General features: G+C 34.7%; 1 protein-coding gene across 1 annotated transcript; it reads left to right on the forward strand.

Annotated features, from left to right (window-relative positions):
• Positions 1 to 253: 253 nt before the first annotated feature.
• FGF7 (fibroblast growth factor 7) lies at positions 254 to 26964 on the forward strand (the record flags this gene model as incomplete). The annotated part of the gene is made up of 3 exons (XM_084268337.1): positions 254 to 539; positions 26281 to 26384; positions 26770 to 26964. The coding sequence occupies 3 exons, from the start codon at positions 254 to 256 to the stop codon at positions 26962 to 26964; spliced, it is 585 nt and encodes a 194-aa protein (XP_084124463.1).

The raw sequence follows: 26964 nt of genomic DNA on the forward strand, positions 1-26964 counted from the left end.
TCACGACAACAAAGGTTTTTATAACTTGTGTCTTTAAAGGATATTCTGACTGAAGAGATATTTAAGAAGCTCTTCTATTTCGTCACTAACTATTAAGGAATAACGATCAGAATTCTAGAAGAGGGAACAATCTCATTTAAATGAATCTGTAACTCGTAAAGACAGAAGGCAGGTCGGTGACCTAAGAGCAACAGCCTACTTGAGATTTAATTTTCATTATGTTGTTCATGAACACCCAGAACACTGCACTATAATGCACAAATGGATACTGACATGGATCCTGCCAATTTTGCTCTACAGATCATACTTTTACATTATCTTTCTAATGGGCACTATATCTTTAGCTTGCAATGACATGACTCCAGAGCAAATGGCTACAAATGTGAACTGTTCCAGCCCTGAGCGACATACCAGAAGCTATGATTATATGGAAGGGGGGGATGTAAGAGTGAGAAGACTTTTCTGTCGAACTCAGTGGTATATGAGGATTGATAAGCGAGGCAAAGTAAAAGGGACAAGAGAAGCAAACAACAACTACAGTAAGTAGTATTTCTGCTTTTCATAAGCTTTGAAAAGTTTACACGGTTTCCTATTTCTTGATTTAGCCTAATTTCAAAAGAATTTTGTATAGTGTACTGATCATTGTATAAGACAAGTTCTCCAATTAATCCTACAGCAGGACATTTGTTATTGATTTTGAAATGCGTCATTTTAAATACTACATTGTATATCTGCAAATGCATTAGTTACAGCTGGTAACTATTAACAAACAGAGAGCCTATTTTAACAAGTGAATTAAGGTTGTAAGTATGAAAATGTATAACCACAATCTCTGCTCATAAAATACTTACGAAATGTTAAACCGTATTTATATAGTCCACAAACTACCTAAAAGTTTGGTGTGTTTGAGTTAACAATTAGAACATATGCAATACTAGTAAGTTCAATGGAAAGAATTATGTAAACTCTCTTGCAAAATCTTTTAGATAGTTTGCCAAGCCAGGAACAAAATCTATTATAGTTTCTGCAGTTCATTATTGCAATGATCATGATGCTGAAAAAATATTCTCTCCCCTTTCTTCCAAAAACATGACTCATCTAGAGAGAATGGACATATAATATTTTGCAAAGCTGTACCAAGTACTATTTTTGATCAAGCAAAAGAACTGTTTTACTAATCTGTATTTTTCATACAAATACCTCTAGATCTTACACTTGAAGGCATCCATTTTACAGTCACTGTCTTTGATACTTTGACTTTCATGTTATTACAAATATGTTGTTTATTTAGAGAAGCATGACATTGAAAAGACATTAGTTTATTAAAATACAAAAGGAAAATACATAGGATTATATCACATGTTTCAAAACAAGTTTGTAAGGAAAAGGGACCAGAGATGCTGGTCTACTGTTTATAGTCAACAGAAATATATTTCCAAGGATGCCATTAAGTATAGTTTTAATGCAAGTTGTATGTATTATAGTGCTTTTTACAAAAGCAGCAGCAAAAGAAACCAATAAATCAAACTTCAAGAACTGTTAGTGTGATTCAGCTTTCAGCTGAAGTTGATTGCTTATTTTCTATAAGAACAGCACTTTTGCAGGCTAAGCGCCTGGCTAGTGGGCTTCATAATTTATTTCTTTACTTCATGACTACATTAAGTGCTTGGCAACTTGCGTGGCTAAAATTTCATTGACTAATGTTACTGTCTTTTAAGATTTGTTTCCATATGTCGCCTTTCTTCCTACACTATTATATAGTGAATAACCATATTCCTCTGAAAGACAACACATGGCCAACAGCCAAATAAATTATTTGGTCCATATTCAAGATGACTCCCATTGAGTTTCAGGAGGACATTGGTACAATAGAGATCCATAGGGCTAATTTTGAAATTCAGTGTTGGTCCCATAAAAATCACTAGAAAAAAAGCATTACTGACTGTTGAAACAGTTCCTCTTAAGTTTTTTGCAAATAATGGGAACTGTGGATATTCACTTTTTTCTGTTATTATTTGCAAACACTTTAAAGATATTATGACTGCATACTGAGGGAACATAATTATAAAAATTTGCTTATTTTTAGTTTCATGATGCTGAAGTAAAAACTGTATTAGAAATTGAGCATTATTTAAAATTCAAGTAAAGATTCTCAGTTCTTTGCAGGATCCCACACTGCTGAAGCAAACTAATGACATTCTGTAGTGAAGCCATTAGAGGATGTCAGACCATCTATACTAGAGGCAACCCATTTTCTTGTAGTTTTCTGAACGCTTTGTGAAGATTTAGTGATGGTAAACACTACAAATTGCAGAAGGGGAACCTTGAGTTGTTAAACCCTTACAGTGTACTGCAGTGAAAAAAAAAAGTATTGAATTCCTTTTCCTGGTAAATGCAACAATTATCAGGAAAAAAACCTCAATTGATACTTGAATGGTTTATGTGGTAACTAATGTCCACTATGATGAATGTCTCCACTGAACTGAAGTATGTGGGAAGTCTCCACCATCTTAAGTCTCTTGCTTTAATTTATCTGTTATACACGAAGAAATAAAATCCAAATGCTTTTGTTGGACAATAGGGAAATATAGACAAAGAGGACTGGAAAAACATGACCACTGATAACAGCTTTTCTGAAAACCTCAAAAAAAATAGTATTATGGAAAGCTTGGTTTTGTCTTACCCTCTATTCAACAGAATATGTAAGAAGCCTTTCTGAGATGTATTTATGGATCTGTACTAAAATACCCCTAAAGAAAAACAAAATATGAGGGGAAAAAATCAAAGCAAGTGCTACCTGGATCAATACACTTACCCTAAGCAAAATGTTTAACATTAAAAGACTCAACTGGCTATAATTATCCAGGGTGTCCAAAAAGCATGATTTCATTTTAGAATCATACCCATCACAAAGTGTATTAATCTGGGCGCTCAAATATTCTTTTTGCATGATTTCCAGTTCTGAAAGTTAGAAAGTCATAAATCAGACCTGTTTCTCAGGATGGAGTCACAGAAGAGTTGCAGCCAAATTAATCAACGGGTATGGAAGCACTGCTCTGAGAAGTATCGTCCTATTTTATCCTAATTTGCCACTTACATAATAAAGAAAAAGAAACTCTTTTGAATCACTAACATGGTGCTACTAAAATTACAAAAACAAACAAAACCCCACATTTTTACCTATAACTTTGCTTAAGGAAACTGCATTGACACTTTTGCAGAATCTATTACTTGTTTTTCAGCTCATGAATTGCTAATAGCAATATTCACATTGACACATGTCTGTAGAATGGTAACATCATAGCAACTTTTGCAAGTGCCAAAATTTATCACACCTCTCTCATCACTTAAGACTATAAATGTAAGAATACCAAGCCAGTGAGGAATTAAGGTCTGTGTATTTCAAACTTCTCTAGTAAGTTATAGTATATATACTAACAAATCCTATAAAACTAATAGCTAAAGTAATGAAAGTGTTATAATTTCCAAAGATTTTAGTTCAAGACCACTGTATTAAACATATGTGGATTGCAAATCCATGGCAAAATTAAGTACTGAACCAAATCCTTAGTCACCAATTGTAATAGCCTGTATTTATAATTCACTTGTTTCAGAAGACATTAGCAGTTAACTGCTTAGTCCAAAACTATTGGTGCAGTGTTTCAGTGAAAGTAAATTGTTTCTTGAATCCTGTTGATGAGCTTGTTGGGTCTCTGAAGAATATTATTCTGTGTGCATTTCAGAGAGCAGTAGAGCCTTCTACTGGACACAAAGTTGATAACTCAAGTCTAAACTAAGCAAATCAGAGGACAGTGGTCTCCACTAAGCAGAGGAAATTGCTTTGCACCTGACAGCTCTGCTTTCATTCTGAACACTAAAAGGCAGAGCAAGAATTAGGAAACAGCCAAGAGATTAGGTCACCCAGAAAAATGTGTCATTATTCATAAAAATCTCTTTGAAAATCACTTATTATACCTTGTCCAAGCCTAAACTATTTGCTCTTTATTAAAAAAAAACCAAAACCTTTTACTTTGTTCAGGTAAAATAATCTACATGGTCACACAAACCAGACTTTTTGAATTCACGATTGTAAAAAATGAGCAACTGAACAAATCTTCGAGATAATATGGCAATTTGTTAATTTTCATTTTTTACAGAAAATAAATCTCTCCTCATTGTTGCTTACTCCTTTCATTTCAGTGTGTGTTTGAGAATTTTGCCAGATGTGATTTGATTTTGTTCAGAAAAAAAAGCAGCAAAAATCAGGGTTTTTTTTACTCTATCCAAGAGGATTTACAACTATGACTGGATGATGCTTTAGGACTTTCCACGCTCTGTTGCCTTTGGAATCTCAATTTAAAGACTTCAAAGGGTCTGCTAGTTACTAGAAAAGCCTTCCCGGAACCTGAATCCTAAGATGTCTGATCCTATCATTTTCCATGTGTGCTCTAAACCCAGAAAGTGCCTACTTCCTCCTCTTTTCAGTGGATAAAGCAAACAACAACAACAAAAAACAAGTAAAAAAAAATTATAAAAATCCAGTGAGATCTTAGCACAAAATGGCTGAAGTCTTGATTAAAATTTTTATCTTGGAAAACTACTTTTATTTTGATCAAACTCTAACAAGTCATAGTTTTCAGCAATATTAAATGAACTCTAGCTCAGTTTTGTTCAAACCTAAACTTCAACTGATGACAAAAATACGTTCATCTTAGCGGTTAAATACTCAAAGTTGCTTAGAAATCAAAATTACTTCTGACAGCATTTTATACATGATTCTTAAGGTAAAACAAATGTTGGACTATGTATGCTGTGCCACTATATAAATCTTATTTCTGTTGCTTAACTATGTATTACATAGGGGAGCAAGAAGATTCAGCACCTGAAAATCAGATATTTCAATGCAGGGATTGATGTACCAGATTCAGTTAAGGGTTATGAGGATTCCAACCAAACAGAAGAGCCTGCCTTTATAACTTCATTCTTTATTTTTCATGAGTTAGTTGTTTCAACCAACACATTGGAGGCAGAAGAAAAACTTTCACTAACGCTGAAGTGCTTTTGCTTCACATTAGTACTCTGCTAATCCTTTCAGTTACAACAGAAAGTGAATTAATTCAGATGGCATTATATGTGTATCCTCACAAAGCTTAGCCTGCAGTGCCAGGGATGACGTCTCCTCTTACAGTGATTAATCAAATCTAAATATAAAAGATTTCCCTGCTCCCTCTCTAGCTCTTTGTCTAGCACTGGTAGTAGATACCACCCCTCAAGCTTCAAACAGCAGAAAAGACTATGTCTATACCTTAGCCTTTACCTTATCACAAATCCCAGCTTTCCACCATCAACTACTGATGAAGATGGGGTTTAGCAAAGATGCAGATAACAGGAGCAGCTGAGTTATGTCTGTTTTACAGCTTTTACTGACTTTTTCTGTAAGATTATGCTTTGAGGGAAATAAGAAGAAAGGAGAAAGACATGAACCAATGCAGCAAGATTGTTTAGATCTTGCCTATCAATGTCCAGATCAGTGCTCAACTGACACAGTGTAACAGGAGTGCCACAAAACACAATTAAAACCATTCATCACTTCTGAATTTACCTTCTGAATCTTTATCACCTTGTCTGTTCCATGGTATTTACCAGCTGAAAAAGAGGTGGAAAGTCTGAATGGCTGCAGTTTATATTCTCTTCCTTCTCACTCTGAACACAGTGACTGCACAAACTCTGTGAGGGGAGAATCAAACCCCTGGCTCAGGCACAAGCGGCAGAATCAAAAGCTAACATACACCAACAGGGCCGTGCCTGCCTGCGGGCGCTTTACGGTGAGACGTGAGCTAAAATCAATATGAACAGTGAGAAACATCTAAGCTGAATCTGTACACATTCTGCTTAAACTGATTCCTATGACCTTGATACACCTTTTATTCAGCTGTGACTTGGCAGGTATTCTGAATCTTTGAATTTCTGATTTATCAGAAATCAGAACTGTTACATTTTTACAGAACCATCAATCAAGTCTAGCAGCTGACTGTAGTAGTTGTTACAGTACACATTTAAACAGACAAATTGCAGCCCTTTCTCTCCCACAGCTCTTTCCCCCTCCATTGTTTAAAATTTCTGAATGTATAAAAACCCCACCCCACAAAAAACACAACAGTATTGTATTATTATGCATGTCATTGCTCCATCCTGAAGAAATCATGCTGAAGTAATCCTAACCTGAGACTCAAAAATCCAAACTTTCAAGCAATTTACTTACAGACTTCGGGAAAATTCATTCTCTGTGCCTCTATGACAAATAATCGTTCACCTCTGTGTAAAAAGCTTTAAAACCTATTGGTGAAAAACCTTCCAAACCTACAAAAACCTGTTTGTTAATTTTATAGATATTAAGTATTTTTATTATAGTCTATATACTAACAGACTAGTAAATAAAATAAACAAAGTCAGTAGCTAGGCAGAAAAACAGAGACCTCAAATTAATCTTAAGGACACAATTTTCCATATAGACAAATAGTAATTGGTATAAAATTGAATTCCTTATAAAGAGTCTTGCAAAAAAAAAAAAAAAAACCAAATCCAGATACCTCCCTTCACAGCTTCCAGCTTTCTGTATTGTTTGTGTATCTGAAAGTGATTTTTTAGATTTCTAGGATCTCGGAGCACAGAACAAAGCTGTTTTTCCCTCCATCTTCCTTAAAACTCAGGAAGACAGAGACAACTGAAAGCATAAAACTACATTCTTCCACACTACAAGACATACCAATTAGTAGTATATTTTGGAACACTTTCCTCACCAAAACCGAACAAGTTGAGGCAAATGAAGGCTGTTAGTCTCCTTGGGTGGCACACTGCTTTCATTGCATAATTGACTGTCTATGACTATATTTGGCAACTGTTTTTCAATTGTCTTCGTTGACCTTTGACTTTATTTTTAATTTTTAATTCTGGATATGAGCTGACGGAAAGGTCAAGTTAGCTTTCTGGTGTATGCAATTTAGAAATATCATTAAGAAAAAGTTAACAGTGTAAATTCCTACGGCAATAACATAATAGAGGTTAACAACCATAGCACTGAATTGTCACACTTTAAAACTTTCATAACACATGACATCATTTATACAACTGGAAAAAATTGTTGGTAACAATTGGTGCTGAAAAGTTGGAAGTGGATAGTCACAGATGTGGCCCACAAGTTCATAAAAACACATAAAAAAAGCAATAAAAATACCAATGCAATCAATATGGTCTCTTTACTATTATTTAGCTTTTGAAACAAAGAATAAAATTACTATTAACATTTTAATGGGATTTTTTTTACAGTACTCACACACTCCTCTAGTACCTGCACAGTTTATCAACAGAAGACTATTCTAAAAAGGCTGAATCAGATAATTAGACAGGTAAATCCCAGTTAATATCAGCAAAGTTATGCCAATTTATTACAACTGAGAATTTGCTCTTTTAAAGTTATAGTGGGAATCTGACAATTCAAAACTAACAGGCTGAAATGATTAAAAAGTCTAGATATTCTATTAAAAGCACTGACATTTTCCTTTAGCATGAAGTCTTTCAAAATTAAAGCACAGGCAGAACATTGATAGGTCAACACAATGCTATAAACAAAACACAGAAGACTTGCTTATTTCTGAGCACATTACTTGTGAAACAGGGAGTAACAAACATCACTCATCTCCATCACTCCAATCAAAACGTTTTTTGAATACCCCCATTACTTATGGAGTTTTCTTGGCATTAGTACCCCAACCTTTAATAGCATACATGCCCCAAGCTTACTTCCACTCTGGTAAACTGGCTTGCTTTGTTTTAAACGTGTTAATAGACACTGGGAGGTGCTATAGACTATAAGAAGCAGCTGATGAGACTTGTTCCAGCCATTTTGATACCTTGGAGTACTTCTAACTAGAAAGTAATGTACTTCAAACCAGAAAAACCCCACCTGCTAACTAGAAGCAAGTTTTCATTAATAAACTGCAGTAATTTTATTATTATTCTCAAGATTTTTATTATGACCTCTAAATGTCAAGCATTTGATTTTTCAATCAGAAGCGTTTACAGAAAAAAAAAGTAAATAGATATCTTTGTTAATGACAGATTATTACAGATGAACATAAATACTGTCTAGAGCTGGAGGGTCAGAATTACAATCACTACCAATTTTTGAATAGGTTCTATGTGAATCTCTGCTGAAGTCCCAGCAGTGCTCAGGTGAGCTGCTGCCGTGGTTCTGGGGACACAGCTGCACACAGAGTAGTGCCAAATGCAAAAATTTAGATGCTCGCCAGGTGTGCAGAAATGCTCACTAGAAGAGTGTTCTACCTTCTTGCATAACACATGCACAACATTGCATTATTACGATAGATTTGTCCTTTTAGTGTTCTACATGAACTCTAAGGGTGACGATGTTCAGGCTCTCTAGCTAACCATTGAACAGGTGGATTTGGGAGAAACTGTGGATCAAGCTGCTTCAAGGGAAGGGGGCAGCACTGAGTGCTGAATAGATTGATTCCATTCAACACTTACAGAGTTTTCATGAGGTCTTTACTGCAGAACCAAGAGTTGTACTCTCTGACTCTGAAATAAAATAGGAAGGATAACTGAAACCTAGAAAGCGCAGCCTGTACTAGTACAACTGGAAAGTACAACTTTGGCCAGAGAAGCAAATTCAATTCCATCATGTTATTTCCTTTGGAATAGCCTATGCAGCTAAGGGACTACACGTAAGGCACTACATGATACAAAATATTCCAACCAGTTCTTGCATGTCTATCGATGAGACTTCCACAGGAATTTAGGGAACTAGCTATGTAAATTCAGCAGATAATGATTATAATAACAAGACTTGCTTTTTAGGGTCACCTTGCAACAAGAGACAGATTTACGATTTTGGAAAGGCCAATATAAGATCTTCCTCAGCAGCACTCCTTTACACTTGCCCATGTGGGACAAAAGCACCTGAGAAGCCTTAAAGTCATCACAGCCATATCACTTGCCAATACCCCAGCAAAAATTGTAACATTACTTTTACATGAGGACAGGGACAAATACCTGCACCCAGAGTGAGATTCATCTCAACTGAACTCCCCACCCAGCACTGTTTGCTTGTACTAGCTTAGCACCATCTTACCAATTGTACTGTGCTGTAACTCAGTACAAGACGAAATCTCTGACACATACTGACCACGTCTCTGACAACAGAAGAACTACAAGCATGACAAATATTCAAAACAGTGCTCTGCCCACAAATGTCATTACTAATAAAAAAAATTAATTGGTACAACTTCAAGAGGCTATTTTCAAACTAACTGGTGACAAAAAGCCATTCTTCCAAGTAAAGTGAGCTCCATTCATCTTACCAGACCTTTTACTAGGATCTCCATGCTCAGTAAAAAAAAAAATTTCCAACAGACTGAAAACCAAAACCAAATAAAAAAGTACATCATTTCAAGGGCAAACAAGTTCCTTTAGAGCACTCTAAAACACTGTACACAAGACAGAAAAAAGAAGGAAACTGTCCAAATTATGATTCCAAAACCACCATCCATCCACAAACAACAAACACTACCACTTACCTCATAAGGTAAGAGACAACATAAGAAACATGGAAAAGACACAATAGGAAACCCATGGAAAACCTGTTGTCCATAGGAAATACTCCTTTTTGCTGGCTGTACCCTCTTTCCTCCCACTTACTAAGGTAATCAACTACACAGGTGTTTTGAGTCTCTTGCTCTCTATTACATCCTGCCCCACCTGCAGAAATGGTACCATTTGAGAATGCTGAGCATTCTGCTTGAGCATGTTTCACCAGTCAGGAAGGAAGTTCTCTTTTCAAGACCATAAAAGACAAGCAGTCTAGCACGTTTTCCTACCTTACTAACTGTGTAACAGCTATATATTTGGGTGAATCCGTGTTGGAGCTTGTAGTTAGTATTTATTAGTTCAAAGAAAACCAAATGTTATATAAATTTTGATAGTAGCCTTAGAGGAGTCTGCTCATATTACGAAATAAATGACAAGTCTTGAGCCAGTTATACTTGTCCATTTAAATGCCTCTTAATTTGAGCAATGAAAATAATACAGCTATTAATAAAGCCACTCTTTTAAATGATTATACACTAATTTCAATCAGAATGTTCAACTTGTTCAACTGGTGCTCAGGCTACTTGATTACAAATACCAGACTGAATTACTTAAAATGCCCTCCTTTTTGACTACATCTTTGTACTGCTTGGGAAATTCAGTCTATATTACTGAACATTACTGTCATGCAACAAAATTAAAGGAAAAAAATAATATTACCACATCTTTCTAGGAAACTATTACCACATGTTTCAAGGAAATCATGCTCTGCTAAATTTTTAGCTAAGTAATACAGGATTTTGAATTTGAATTAATCTATTTTAATCATAGTATTCTAGGATATGTTCTAAGTTATTTAATAATATCTGAAATGGTATTTGCATCCTGGAGGAACACTAGAAGCAAAAATGATCTTACCAAAATCATAAAACTAGCACTAGATCAAATTAGACAAAAAGCAGCATATTTCAGATGATTCATAACATGAGGCATCACCCTCGTAATTTAGTAAGATACTGAGCAGCCTAGCTTTCATCCAACCAGATTATTTAAAAGAATGTGATGAATTCCAGTAGCTATATCATTTACACAGAAAATAATCTAGTGATACCAGGTATACTTATCATAATTACTGTGGAAAATTATTGGAGAAATTTTTCAAAACTTTTTAACATTTGGAATGTAATAAATATATATGTTCACCAAAATAAGACTAAACACTAATCCCAGTTTTTCTTTTTATATAGCAATTTTTTTCTGAAACAGAAGTAGGTATTCTGTATAGTGTCCTTTTCAGATAGGAGCTGTAGACATCCAAGAGACCATTTTCTAAAAGCGTGTCACTTCCAGTTCACAAAGCAAGACTTAAGTACTTTCTAAAGCACTGCAGAAGTGTGCAGGTAGCCACTGTTACGCAACTCTGTGAGACAAAATAAATAATAGAATCCATATTTCCTGACTTTCTCCTAATCACTTGCAAATAATCATCTTGTATGCATAAGGTACACCTTTTTTTTTCCTGCTAGGGCTAAATTAAAATGTACGACTTATATTGCAAAAATCTTTTTTCCCTTTGTCACTCTTCACATTAGCTGATCACTTTTTCTGTCTGTGATGCTATGTTGTTTGCAGTATCCTTATGCATGACTAAATTTAACAAACATTAGTTTTGTACAAATTGCACATAAGAGTAATCACGCTTATTTGTCCAAACAATTAACTACATGAATTCCAAAAGTAGAACATCACCTGCAGGTGATGCAGGGAAATGCAGGGAAATGCAGGATATTTCTGCCTGCATACAGCACTGTAAATATTTTGGATCACAACTTCTTATATTGTCTTCTTGTTCATACTTCTGTGTTCAACACAGTTACAGGTGCTTTCAGATGAATTCAGCTTAGCACAGTAGAATTGCTGTTATAGTGCCTGTTTCATTAATTTACTCTTTCCAGGCTGCAGACCCATCACAGTGGGGTGGTGTCTGTCTTCCCAAAACTAACCTCTAACATCCCAAACTAACCTCTGCTAGTTTATCCCTAAAAAAATTGTAAGCACATCATCTATTGTAACCGCATGCATTGCAATTTACCTCACAGGTGGTATCGTACCAAAGAGCCCAATTTCAGTCCTGTCAGACTGTGTCATATTTATTTCATTAGCATAGATGTCTACATTAAAAAAAATAAATATTTCTTTCTCTGCATGCATGGTATTTGATTGAAATACATTCTTAACAACACAGAGAAGAGATAAACATGAGAAAGTAACATTGGAAAGTACAGCATTACCTTTCTTTTTAACATACAGTCAAAATAGGGTTGTTCTATTCATACTGAGTTACTGATCAGCTATAGAGAACTGTCATTAATAGTCTAAATAGTTGCTGTTGAAAGTAAAAAAATATTGCACAGCTGTGGAAGAGTTAAGTTACTGACTAGTGGAAAAGCTATCAACTGTATGATTCATTAGGAAAAGTTTGCTCAAGAGTTGAAAGACCCATATTAGGAAAGAGACAAATATATGCCATTTCTAAAAGCCTGATTCTACTGAAATCAGTAAGTTTTGTTACTGATGACCAACAATAGCTTGAGGAGTTAATCTAAAACTGTTCCAAATAATTATTGCTTCTGCAAAAAATGCTTTTACTTTAGGATACGCTTTCATAACATTGACAACAGATATTGGGCATAAAAAAAATTAAAATCCTGTTCTACCATAAACCTCTTCAAGTCAGAATGACTTACCTATATTTTACTAATATCTAAGATCAACAGTGCTATCTATTTATTCTACTCAAGATAGGGGCTTAAGAGAAAAATACTCTAGAATATACACAATTTAAGATATTCAAATTGCAAAATAGTTATTAGTTCTCAAATATACGTGCAAATTCTGCAAAAATCAGTGCAAATACAATATATTTGCATGAAGGACAGAAATGGAAGCTTATTGTAATTATTTTTGGAGCTACATTTAAACCACAGATCCACATATCTATACCGAGCAGAAACTGATTGCATTATTTAACCTACATATTTAATAGTGGAAATATAATACATTGCTGTAGAATTCCTTCTACCATATAACATCTGCATTTACAAATAAATCAAGAATACATTGTTTGTCCTGAAGGACACAAAAGGACCAAGTTAAGAACAGCAGAAGCACTTCATTTCATTTTGTGTGGTAGAAACTAAGCGTCGCCTCAGTTAAATTTGGTACTTTTTCTACAGCTCCTTATTACAATACGGAGGAAGTCACAAATATTTTACACCACTTTAAGTGCTTGGAAAAGCCATAATTGTTTCAGTCAGAGCAAAAAGCATAGCAAATTCTTTACCAAGAACAACAGGCTTTTATATATTTTAGAACATACCACTGTGGGTACAACCAAGCTCTGTGCTGGTCTTAAGGCAGTTCTAAAATTTCCTTCTGAGTTCACTGTCACACACTAACTTTTACTTTTATGTTACAAACACTAGGACAGTACTGGAAAGTGTAGAAGCTGTCATAAATACAATGCAGAATCAAAAAAGTCCAGCGAACTGAGCCTGCCAATCACAAAATTATACAAGCTTAGTGCAAATCCTCCACAAAATCAAAATGTAAGTGCTGCAAACCCTTAACTTCTGCATATACCTTCTGCTACCCAGCTCACAGGCTAATACTAGCGCTAACCTTTATCTGAGTTCTCTAGTCCCACGAACCTACGGAAGAATCCTCTACCATATTACTCTGCTTTCTTATAAAGAACATTTTGCCCTTTCCTGCTTGCCCAAGGTCCTTGATCAAGCCCATTAGCAGAAACGCAGGTTTTCAAACATCTACAAATCACAGACCAGCTGTTTCCCAGATTTTAAAGGGGTCCATGTATTCTGCTACAGATTGCTTATGCGTCCTCCCTCTATGGAGCTCATCAAAACGTTGTGATACATATAAAAGCAAAAAAAGAATTATCTGAATTGTAGCAGAGAAACTGAAAAGTGAAGCATTCCCAAAGGCCCCTGTCTGAAGCTATTATCAAATGCTCGAGTAGTATGAAATCTTCCATTTGTTCCAAGATCAAGAGAAAAGTATGTCTTTATGCTTATGCCAGCGCACTGCACTGTAGTCTATCAAACAGGTTGTTCAATTGTCAGAGATGGAAATCTGGAGTTCTGCCAATATAATAATATGGCTGCCAGGATGGCTCTCAATTTAAGGTATTGAATACTTTTAACAGACTGGTCACAGATAACTGTATTATAAACAGGCACAATACAGTGTATAGTATAGTAGTACCTGCGTGTACTGAGAGCCAAGAAAACCAACTAGTGCAGTTTACCGGCACAGGAGAGTTCATGTCCTTCCTTCTGCAGTTTAGGGCCACAGGAAACTTTCCTTAGTGAAAGGAGTGAAATAGTTTCTATCACTTTTTATATAATACCCTCTGGTTAATTGAGAGATGACTGCTATGACATACTGATTTTACTAAATATTTTAAATTTAATGTAATTGTTTTAGGGCAATTTCTGTCAAAAGGGTTAAAGAAACTTTTTAAGAGACTTTATCTTCAAATTCACTAAGGGCTGGGTTTTTAAGAATGTGGAGTTAACTCCACTAAAGGTGGAGTTAAGCTGCATTAGATACATATGAAAATCCTCCTTGTCCCTGGAGGGGCAGGGAAGGGGGTGTGTACTGGGGATAATGGAAAGGAACAGTGCATAGCAACCCAAGGCAGCCTTCTAACTTCATAGTTTTATATATCCTCTCTAGATATCTTTAGCTGATATAAACAATGATAATTGAAATAAAGATAACTGCCCTGATTCACACATGGGCATATAAAAATTAGAACAAAAGCACTGGGAAACTTGGTTGTGAACAATCCAAAAACACCTGATAAAAACTTTTTGTTTAATTTGGCTAAGCCTATGCTCTGTTAACTGCTCAGTCCTGTTATCTTTATTCCCTGACTTTTTACATTTTTGCTAAGCCTGCTAACTTCTCTTCAGAAGAGACTAAGCCTGCTAACTTCTATCACAACACCCTGGAACGTGTACAGCCCTTAGTTCTACAGTCCTGTCAACTTTTAGGGTAACTTTCACTAAAAAGCTAGGACTTCATTTCTATGTAGCACTTGAGAAAAGCAAAGCACAGAAAGGCCGTGGACTCTAGAAAGCTTTTACATGACACTGGTTGTAATGTTTCTTACCGACTACTATGCACATGGGCAAAACTGTGTGCAAATATTTGTATCATCAAACTCAAAATCGTTAACACACAATTTCCTCCTCATCCTAGCATTTGAAGTCAAAACTCACCCACAAAAATATACACCAATTTTCAAACTGGATAATACAGTTAAAATTTAAGATGCAGATTAAAAAAATCACACAAATAAATAGAAAATAAAAGATAAATTGGGCTACTGCTCCCATAGTACATTTTCTCTACAATTGGTTCTGAGTCAGAGGAATGGTTTTCTCCACCGCTGCTGTCGTTTTTCTTAGTTTGGATATGGAAGCATAAAGCTAGAAGAAAAATAAAGACTAACTGGATGACAGTGGCATATTTATAAATATATGATCATGTAAAGAAAGAGAGAGGTTTAACAGTGCTGCCTGTCTGTAATAGCAAATGTTCTATTGATTTCCCCAAAGTTAGGCTTTCATCTTTGACAAATTTTTTTGAATTGGAAAAAGTATACAACTAGAAGTTAAACATTAGGCAAAAGTAAGACAAGAAATTGTTAAGCAATTTAAAAAAAAAAAAAGGAAAGAAGGTTATTGTATAATTGACACACATTTGATCCATACACTTAGCAAGACAGGTGAAACAAATTATTTATCAGATTTGGATTACAGTATTAGATTGTTTCTGATTTTGAGAGAGGTTTACCTTTCTCCTTCTATTGGTTTATATTTCAGTGTTTGGTCTAATACAGATTTTGAAAGTTCAACTAAATCTAAATTATTTGTCGTCAGCAAATCAGAACAATTTGAGACCATATCATATAAATATATGTCCAGCAGTGTTCTGAAAGCAGAAAGAGTGAGCCAGATGGTTTCTATCAATTCCAACTCTGTGGTGTAGCATGGGGTTAGTATGATTTTCTTAGCGGCTTCTTGCATTTTGTACCTTGAAAGGAATTATGTCCTGCCTGCTTGTGTTCTTGTAGACGCTGTAATTGATATATTTAGATGTCTGGCTTCAGCTGCTCCTGCACCAAGCAGCAGATCAGATTTGGAAATCACACGGAAATGTATTCAGTTGGGTAGTGCTTGCCCTACGTTTTACAAAACTACGTGGAGTGGGAAGAGATGTCTCTCTCTTGCAATAGGGATTACAGTGTTCATGAATTAAATGCACTCTTAACTGTGTGAAACAGAATTTTACCATCCAAAATTTCAAACCATTTAAAACTCTTTGCTCCCTTGCCAGAGACTTTTAAGTGTTCAAGCTCTGGAATACTGCAGCTACCTTCTTTCTTACACATCCACTATCTGAATTTTACTTATTTAAAATAAGTCTGTTATTAGCTACCTCTGGGAACATTTTCAGTTTAAAAATGCATTTTACTTTATATTTACACTGATAATACAGTTTTCAGCATTGAGAATGTCATTTAGATCATTCTGTGAGCATTTCATAATAGCTCTTAATAATATTTGTCAGCAATATGTAACTCTAAATTATCCTGAGAGAACAGGAGGGCAGTCCTTAGATTCAGTTTGTCCCCAGAATACAGACAGCTCTGGTATTCCTTCTGTCAAGGCTGTTTCAGAGACCAGAAAAGCTGCCACAGGAACAGCCGGGAACAGTACAATATGCAGAACCAAACAGCTAGACCTTGAGGGTGAGGGAATACCTCATACAAAAGAGAAGACATTCCCTCTTCGCTCTATTTTTGCCCCTTTAACGAAGTCCTGCACACAGTGCCCTGTTATATTTATGCCATCTTTGCAACTGCCTGCAGACAGCTTATACAGGTGATAAACCATAAGAGCATGGGAAATGCACCTGGAATTGAAGTTCTTCAGAACACAGTTCAGATAACAAATCATTCAATTTCTTGCACACAAAAAAAGTATGTGAATATGCACTCCTGCTTTCCTTAGAAAAACAAGAGAAAGTCTTCCACAAAAATGACATGAGTAATTTTATGGCAACTATGATTACTAATTCTACCCAGGAAAGGGGGAGGGAAATTTAATTAGTCATGATGCTGGGGCAAGATGCCAACTCTTTACTAGATGAAAACACAAAAATATCAAAGAACAAATTAACATATTAAAAGATTTTTGTGTTACAGAAGAATTTGGAGAGACAGGAGGCTCTGGTCCTACGTGGAATTTTCCAAATTTCAGATAATCAAAATAGCTGCAGGCACTGGAACTCTAAATGAGGGAAGTTTTACACCACTGAATGAATGTATCTAATTTTGCTGTGAAAAGGTTAATTAGCAGCATTTTATATTACTTTTGCTATTTTGAAGCTAGATTCTAAAAGTCTGCAAAGCTTGAAAAGATTTGGCACAAAAGATTTAAGTACTAGAAATATCCTCATCTGAGCTGTAGGGAAAGTGTTGTACAGGTTTAGCAATTCATTCACTTTGTTACTGTTTGGAAATGGTCATATTTTGTCAAGCGTCATTCCACCCTTTTTTCCCTCATTTTTAATATCAGTAAATTATTAATGCTGTAATAAAAGCGTACTTTTTCAGACTGAGGATTAAGACTTGGATTTTACATGACACTATTAATTCTAAAAAATAGTATTATTTTTCATTGCAACCATATGTTTAGCTCCAAGGCAGTTTTTATTGGAGGGAAATGAAGTTTCCTGTAAAAATGAGAAATGACTATGCGCTGTGCAAGAGGCCGACCAAGAAAATATTTATATGAAATACACAGTGAAGATCATCTAAGTGAAGATTTCTAATAAGTTTAATGAGAAATTCACACGTGAATTCACAAGTGCTGCTTGGGGCAGCACGTTATTAAGTTGATACCATAAAATGCTATTCACAAGTCAGACCTCTAAATTGAAAAGTTCCATAGTTTTACGATCTACTTCAGTGAAAAACGTCTCAGCCATTCGGTTTTGAAGATCAAATCAAGAGAAAGAACGGAAAGACAGTGGTCAAAAGCACGAATGTTTCAGAGGCATACACAAAAGGAGATAAGGCAATTTTGAGTCAGAATATCCTAGACTGATCCTTATTGCACTACCATTTACAATGAAGAATTAAACATTTGAATTATAAACCTAACTCACCAACATTAGCAGTGAGTTAATAAAAAACTGAGGCCAAACAGGTTGTATGATAAGGAAAAACACAGAAATTCTAAGCTATTTCTCTTCAGAAATAATTGATTGCAATATGGTCACTGATATCCTCATTACAGTAATTAGTGGAGGTAAGCTTAACCGAGTGTTGGAAACTGATGAGTGCTGTTTTACATTTATTCACTTTGGAAAGTAACTATAAAAACTATTATGGCTTTTAATACTTCCCCACTGAAGATCAAATGTGTTAAGCTTCTAAGTAAAAAGGCTGTATTTCCTAAACATCAATCTGGAAGGTCAAGCCAGATTTTTCTTTCCATGCTGCATACCAGTAATACACACTCAGATGGCCAGATTATACCTTTGATGATGCATATGAAACTGTGTAAATACTTTGAACAATACAGACTTCAAATGGAACTTAGCTTACTCCTTCCTTTTCTGTCATCAAGGTAAACACCCACAAGTCCAAGTACACATGCAAAGAACAGATCTTGTAAGTAAAATAACAGCATTTCTAAACAGTCATTTTAGTTCCCTATTGTATCTTTTCTCATGTTTGGTTATCATCTTGCATTTTTTATAGTATCCTCACCGAGTTTTCAAGTTAGTAGTTTCATTAAGAAATCTTGACTTGGCTCAAATTCCTTAACTAAGCTGTCAACTGTTGAATACCACCAGGACAATAGTTCATTATCAAGTTGTTCTATATAGCAATGCATGTATTAATATGCTTGTAGGACTGGCAAACAATGGAGAAATGTACAGATAATGTAACGTCAAGTAAGGAATGTTTGAAATCATCAATAAATCAACATCCATCAAAGTACAAAAATACTCTGATGGACTTTTGTGTAGCAGTTAGTTGACTTTTTAAAATACAGTATGCCTAGTATTCTTCTGCACAAGAAGTTTATTAAACATCAGCTATTTATGCTTAAATAAACATGTTCTCTATGTGGACTAAATATTTTAAGCAAATTCTGCTACTTGAGGAAGCTTGAACAATATGCTACATCAAGTCCTCAAGGAAAATCTCTCTATCGTTAATCATGTTTCCTCAAGACAACTACGATTTTTCCTGCTTGGAAATTACACACAGGACAAAACCAGGAATTTTCAGTGCTTTGAATATTTGTCCATGATATCCAGATGTCTGGCACCTCACTGAAGCAGTAGCTTCAACTGTTCTACTGTAAATCCTTGACAGATCCATTGTTTATGTGCAGATCATTTTTACAGTCATATTCATCTCCAGAGTGTTTCAGATATTCTACATATGCACAGCAAATGCATGCATGGATACAGCACAAAGCCTCAAAATAAAAGATCTTTTAGCCTTCCATATTGTTCTGTGCCGTAAATAATGTTTTATATATGTTTATGTCATAATCCCAAGTTCTGAGTATCACAGGAAGTAAATACATGACAGTTAAAAAAAGAAAGTAACAGTGAATGTCTGTACCAGCTTCTTTTCTGTTACTATAACTAATTGTTTATTAAAATAATTTCCATAGGCAGAAAATTCTTGAGGTGGAGACAATCTCATCTCTGCTCTGAAAACTACTATAATGGTTGGACTCCATGATCTCAATGTCTTTTCCAACCAAAATGTTTCTATGATTATATGACATACTTGTATACTTATAAAGCTTATGAATATAAGTTCTGTGAAGTGCCATCTGGGAAACTTATTCACTCTTTTGCTAAGGAGAGTGCATATTCTATATTCTATCAATTGTAACTTAATAATGGGGAAGGGTAAAAAAAAAGAATTCAATCCTATTACAATCTATCTTAAATTATCTTAAATTAATATATTTATTTGCAATTTTTTTTTACTATTGGATTTTATATTTGAGAAAGAATGAGCACACAAATTGCTCTTCCTAAAAATTAACTTTAAGATGCATCCATTTTAAAATATTATTAAGAATCCAAATAATTTAAGCAGAAATAAATACTTCACAATATGCACACTATTTTTTAAAAGGAGAGGGAAAGGAGTAATGTTTCCTGAAAACAACGACTTGTAAAACTATCCACTGAAATTTTGCATTTATCTTCAGAAAGCAAATACTAATAGACACCTCTGGAAAAAAGTTTGAAGTGTAATAAGCCACCTAATTAATGTATTCACTCTGCTAGCACACCAAATGCACACATGCACTAATAATACTGCAAACGTCTTCCAAAATACTAGCCATTACGATATGTACTTTCTCACTTCAATAGGCAAAACCATATTAAACTTACTAAATGCCAGAATAAAAGAAAAAATGCATTAAATAGCATTAAACACTGTCATGTAAGCAATGAGAATATTTTTCTTGGCCTTCAATCATCTGCAAAGGTTGCCTGAATTCATAAATATGTGGTCCAAATTTAATTAATTAGAAACATAAGTTAGTGAAATTTAGACTTTTCATTTTGTTTTGACTTATTCCCCATCCAAGTCTTCTCTCTTTCCCTATTTGAGATTCCACATGCTTTATCTTAAGACAATTCTGCCTAGGAAAAGATGTTTCACAAACGCATTCGTCAGAAGTGCTTCACTGTCAGTACCAGCCTCCCTACTCCCAAAAGTCAGCAACAGGCTGTTCTTTCAACTTCAGCACGCAGAGACCACAAGAAATAAAGTGCTGTAAATATCACACAAAATTTGCTTCTTTCCTTAAAACCCATACCTGTCCTTTTCTTCTTCTTCCCTTCCTTCCAGCATTTAGAAGACTACTGATGTCTTCTTCGCAGTTTCCACCTTACCCTTAAACATTTTCTCATAACATGTACCTGACAGAACAGAAAAGTACTGTGATGAATTGCTGTTGGCCTTACTGAAAAATATCATGGATGACAAAATTTCTCTTTGAATCAATGTCTACAGAAACTCTGATACTAAAAAATTGAGGAGCAGTGACATTATAAGATAGTTACTGAAATATTATCAGGAGATGTTTGGGAAAAGAGCCAGCTGATGAAGGACTGAACACATTGTGTATGCTAAAAACAAAATTTTCCTGAACAATCTTATGATCTGCTAAACTGGGGCAGTGCCCTAGCATGTGAAAAGATATCTAGAACTCAGTGTTTCTGCTCCGTCTTCTCTGTCAAGGACCCATGGACGGGTTCTTACAACCTGCTGGGTCTTCAGCAATGTGTTGCACATTGGTTTCCTTGCAGCTCTCAGAAGCAAGAATTGCATTTGCTCTTTCTGCCTCTTAGCTGTAGAATCATCAAATGCTTTGAGTTGTAAGGGACCTTGAGGACCATCTAGTTCCAATACCCTGCTATGGGCAGGGACACCCTCACTAGACCAGGTAGCCCAAATGATTAAAGAAAAAATTCCCAGACTGTGCTAAATCACGAGGCTCTCAATACTTTGGAATATAGAGGATATGGTCATTTGAGGTTATGATGGGCAGACACAAAGAAACTTGTTCTATTCAGCTATTCTATACAGTTAGAAATTAGTTTAACACAATCCATAAGAAGAATGTGTATCAATAAAAGCAAAGATTTGTTAAAACAAGTATCACAGAATTATAGTGTTGTAAAAGGAAAAAAAAACCCAAATAAAAAAAAAGAAAATGTTAATGTGAACATATTAAATAGAAAAAATAAAACAAAGGTACTTAATATCAGCTGATTAAAACCAAAAGTATCAAATATTAGATGATTAAAACCAAAATTGATACAAACTTGAGAATGCTGTAGCTAGATGCCAATTTTTCTGCATTAATTTCCAGCCTGAGGTATTGTCTTGTCTTCCAGCCCTCAGAAATAAAATAAGTCCAGACATTTAAGTGATGCTGCCAGCATCCACAAGTTATCTTCTTCTAACGAGAAACTAAAGACCATCTCAGCTGAGTGTCTTTCATGTACACCAGACAGAATTTCAGCTCTGTAGGAATCTTCATTCACTACAGAAATTTTAAGCTACATTTGATACACTGACCATGCAACCATATAAAATTGTTTGGAATTTCACGCTGATTGTTTTCAATTTTGTATGCCCATTTTCAGTTTTGTTTTCTTTTGTTTTTTCTCTTTCTGGCTTTAATCTGATTTATTTCCCAGTTACTTTGTGGTATATTCAAGTCTTCTCTTCAACATCTTCTGAACTTTTATGTGGATGCTTTAGATAAAGTAGCTGAAAAATATAGTTTATGTTTTCATTTTTAAATGAGGATTTAAGACCCTGATCGAGTTTAGCTGTTTGAACTTAGCAGCAGCATCTTATCCATCTAAGCATGTCTTTAAAATAATTTTTAATTATTACAGTATGAAAAGAGTATTTAAATGAAATGATCTACATATAAGAATTTTCTCTTTCCCTTCCTAGTTTGTTAACTTTTTTTTTTGCTGCAGAATTTAAAAAGAAAAGAGAAGAGAAAAAATAAGGTTTGGTTGGTTTGGTTGGTTTTTGTTGTTGTTGTTGTTTTAGAAACAAAAAAAAAAAATCCAACAAGCAGCTAACTAAAAAGATCACCTTCACAACATCGGTTGAATTTAACAGTCACAACCATGTCACAATCTATATACACTACAAGTATAAGGACAACCATATCCACTTAGATCCAAATTTAATTTAGCCCAAGATCCTGCTGGCAACAATCACCAGTAGTAGATGATTACAGAAAGTATAGAAGAAACATGAAATATCTGCAGTTGGCCAAAACTCTGCTTGAACAGTTTTATTACCTCTTAACACCTACTGATAAAGTTCATACCTGCAATAACACATCCTACTGACTATTTACCATTCTGTAATTTCTCTTAGAGTGGCTGAGTACCAGGAACACATATCAAATAGAGACCAATATAACTATAATGTCATATAGTGTAATACACATGACATCTTGACTTAATAGAGATACTAAAATGAAATTAAATTTAAAGGGAAAAATACAATTTACGTTATTCTATTGATTTATTATTTTTCCCTTTGGTATATCCTTTTGGATTTTCTGCTTTGATGCTATAATTATGATTTAATAGAAAAGCTCACTTTTATATTTAGGTATCTTATAAAATTGTAAGTCAAAGACAATGATTTCCATTATCCACATTTATTTAACCTACAAGTTTGTGGTGAGCGTTTATATATCAAGCTGAGTATTGAAAAAAATAGAAAAGTCATTCAGGTGTTTTTTACAGTGAGATTATTTTGTTTATAATTGTTAAAGATTCCATTAAGTAGTTCATTTAATAACTTTTGCTAGGAGAGTTATGCAGGGTACAATAGGTGTGTAGGAAAAAGCTGGTCACCTGCTGTATGTTCAGAAACGTGGTAATATTTTAATTTTCACAGTTTGCTAAAAAATATGTTTGCATTTCCTATATAATTTAAAAAACCCAAAAACAATGTATTGCAGCACTACTAGATTTTTGAAATTAACAGAACAATCACCGAGGCACAGCCTCCAGATGAAAAGGGAGCATACAGTATGCAGTCTTATTGCTTAAAGAACGACTTAATAGAGATGAACTCAGTGATGTGTCAATTCACTTGCACATCAAATGCAAAAGTGATCTAAATCACATAAATACTTTGCTGAGAAGGGGAAAAAAAAATCAGACTTTGTTTCTACTTCAGGGATTCATTAAGACACATCAGAACAGATGGAACATGATCTAGAACTGTGAACAGAAGAGCACATGCAGTTTATGGCACATTTAATTCCAAGGTAGACATATTCTGAGCAAAGAACCAAAGAATCAAGAATACACAAGCTCAATTTCCACTGAACGTTCCATGGTCTTTTGTTTCTCTCCCTTTAGCACTGCTAATATTACATTTTTAATGTGACATCGTTACTGGAGAGTTTATGTGGTGTTCCTGCACTAAACTTCATGAAGAGATGCACAGATGGGAGTATGTTTAGAGAAGTGCCATTTGAGGACTTAAAACATTGTTTGGATTAGATACCACCTCTGAGCCAGGGTGTCAAATGTTATTTATGTGAGAGTTAGCCCCTAATTCTATTATGTGCATAATCTCAATTTATTTGCATTTCTTTTTATGCACAAAGAGGTTTTAACAAACAAGATGAAAAGCCACGTAAAGATTTAAATACAATAAATTTATCACACACAGTGCCCTTGTAAATTATAAGCAGAATATAGCCTTGATTGACAGATAATATTTAATCTTTCCATTCAGATTTTCTAAGAGGATTATAAAATATTTTTACATCTCCAATTTCTATCTTACACCAATTTCTATATGAAAAGTGCAAAGTTTCCACATAAAAGACATTTATGTCTCAACTGAGGATAAAGTAGAAAAACAAGTACCCAAACTAAAATAATTCCTACAAGTTAGTTTGAATGTCACCATCTCCTTCAGAAAAAACAAAACCAATCTAAAAATAATGTAAAATTCTAATAATAATATTGCCTTGGACAAAAGCCTTTGGCATTTCCATTTTAGAAGTGGTAGTATTTCTTACTACTGTAACTTCAGCCAATATCAGCTTACTCAAGGAAATCTCAATTCCTCTTAGCATGACTTGGTTTGAAAAGTCACTTCGAATGATTTTTTTTTTAATTCTATATAAATAGAAAACTCATACATAGATTATTTAAAAAAAACCAAAACTCTCCTCAAGTTAATGGCCAGCACAGGCAAAAGAACAAATGGATATAAGCTGTCGCTGAAAAAATGCAGATTGCAAATTACTCAGAGTCTCTAGCCATTAAAATAAATCAAACTCTGGAACAGCCTTTGGCGGAAACACTGGGGGCAAAGAAATAACAACTCCAATTTAGTATTGGCAAAGTTTATGAAAGAGAATTATCTGATGCAATTCCCAGGCTAGCAGAGCACTGGACTTGATGACCCAGAGATCCCTTCCACTGTTATGTTCTTGTTTGGTTAGATGCAGATGTTCATCTGTTTTTCAGCCTCGCTGTGGTTTTTCTAAAGTGAAATTTAAATGAAAGTTAATATAATTTTTTTAAGTTTCAGTTAGAAATTACCCTTTGTAAGAATTGTTGCTAGGCCTGCAGCAAAGCGGAACTTTGACAAACAATCCTGAAAGCTGTACTTGAAGTTGGCTTAGCATTATAGAGAGGTACAGAAATATATGTTCAGAGATGAATGCCCATCAGGGCAGACAACATCAGAAGAGGTAAGTGATTCACTGGTAGGGAAAATAGGAAGGAAAAAGTAAGCAATGCCAGACTAGGGCTGACACATCAGAAATACCAAGGAGAAAGCAAAGATCATTGGGATATAAGAAACAATACAGGGGATGAGAAATATCATAGATACTTCATACCTTTCTGGGAAAAAGAAAATATTATCAAGTATGGTGGCAGTAAAGAATCAATACAAACTGGAAAGAGCATAAAAGGAATTGTTTTGTTCAAAAGAAAGATTAGATTGCCATCTTTCAGGTGGCAATCTAACACAAGGCTCGCTCTTCCTCCCTCTCTTTTCTCCCCCATGCTTAGCTATTGCAATTTGCCTAGTGTTGGCTGGCTTTGAAAGGGCCTGTTTTGCAGAACGTGTCACAGTACAGATGCTACTGCACATAGTCTTGTATGTGACACAATATGGAAGAAAACAGCTCAGACTTAGAAGTATAACTCTAATCTAGTACTTAAAACAACAACAATGATACTTAAGCTGAAGAACAACGTGGTGTTCCTTAATGACTCCTGCATTTGCTCAGTTGTGGTGGTTTTTTATTAACATAAGAATATTTTTCATGCTGCAGGTAAGTTAAATATATCATAGTGACTACAGAAAGCAACCGAAGATACACATCAGCGGGATGAAAATAAAATAATTTATAGACAAGAATTCTAAATGTTTTCTGGTTCCGAATAAGAAAGTTCTTAGAGCAGCTTTTAATGATTTTCAAATACACATATCTTTAGAGCTCTGATCAGTCATAAAAGCATACAAAGGTCAAGCAAATACTTTATCTTATTGAAGACACTGTGGTCTGTTTTCTGTCAGTCGCAAGTTCTAAGGTTTACACTCTTTCAAGGAGATGATACTGCTTTACAAATCTTCAAAATAAAGGCTTTACACAAATGCTGTGAACCTTGATGGCTATGCATGTAATTCTTCCAAATGAAACCCTGTGCCTGATAAATTCTAAGCTATGCAGATTCTCTGAAAATAATTACTTAGACTAACAGCACAACTTCAAAAATTATTATCACCCAATTTTTAGGTGGCTATGTACAGACACGTTCACATACCTGATTTTTAAAGTCTAGCCCTTCCTTCACGTGAATAAATACATAGTTTTTCTGTTTTCTATGAACAATTGCTGCAGATTTTCAGTAACACTGAAGTGTTACAGAATATTATTTTAAATAAAACTTACAAGTTGACTGCAGAGCAAACAACCTTTTTACAGCCCTTACTGTGTGCCTTTCCAGGTATTCTAGAAATCCGGACAGTGGCAGTTGGAATAGTGGCAATCAAAGGAGTGGAAAGTGAATACTTTCTGGCAATGAACAAGTCAGGAAGGCTATATGGAAAGGTATGGATACAAACTTCTCTTGGCTGTACAATCTTAAAGAAATGTATTTTAAATGTAGCTTCTGTATAGTTTCTATAAAATAGATTCCTAAGAAATTAACGTGTATCCTCTACAACTCATGTATGTGCCATACTAGACTTTTATGTCCATTATTTAATTCAGTGAGTAAAGCTTATGTGCTTTTTTAAAATGTGTATTACTAAGGGGGAATAGCCAAAGCTAAAATATTCAATAGTCAGATTTCAGAAGTCAAATTTATTTTTTAAGGATACTAAAAATATGCGGGGTTTATAATGCACATTCTTCTCCCATTTGCCCTAACCTAAGTATTTTTAAAAAGCCTCTTGTACTTATTTTACTCTATTTTATTATTTACTCTCAACAGAAAGTATGCAACGAGGACTGCAACTTCATAGAACTCATTGAAGAAAACCATTACAACACATATGCTTCTGCAAAATGGACACACAAGGGAAAGGAGATGTTTGTTACATTAAATCACAAAGGGGTCCCCATGAAAGGTAAAAAGACAAAGAAAGAACACAGAGCATCCCACTTTCTTCCTCTGGCAATATCCTAA

This window comes from Gallinula chloropus, assembly GCF_964237585.1.
Source record: "Gallinula chloropus genome assembly, chromosome: 9".
In the NCBI taxonomy this organism is placed as follows: Eukaryota; Metazoa; Chordata; class Aves; order Gruiformes; family Rallidae; genus Gallinula; species Gallinula chloropus.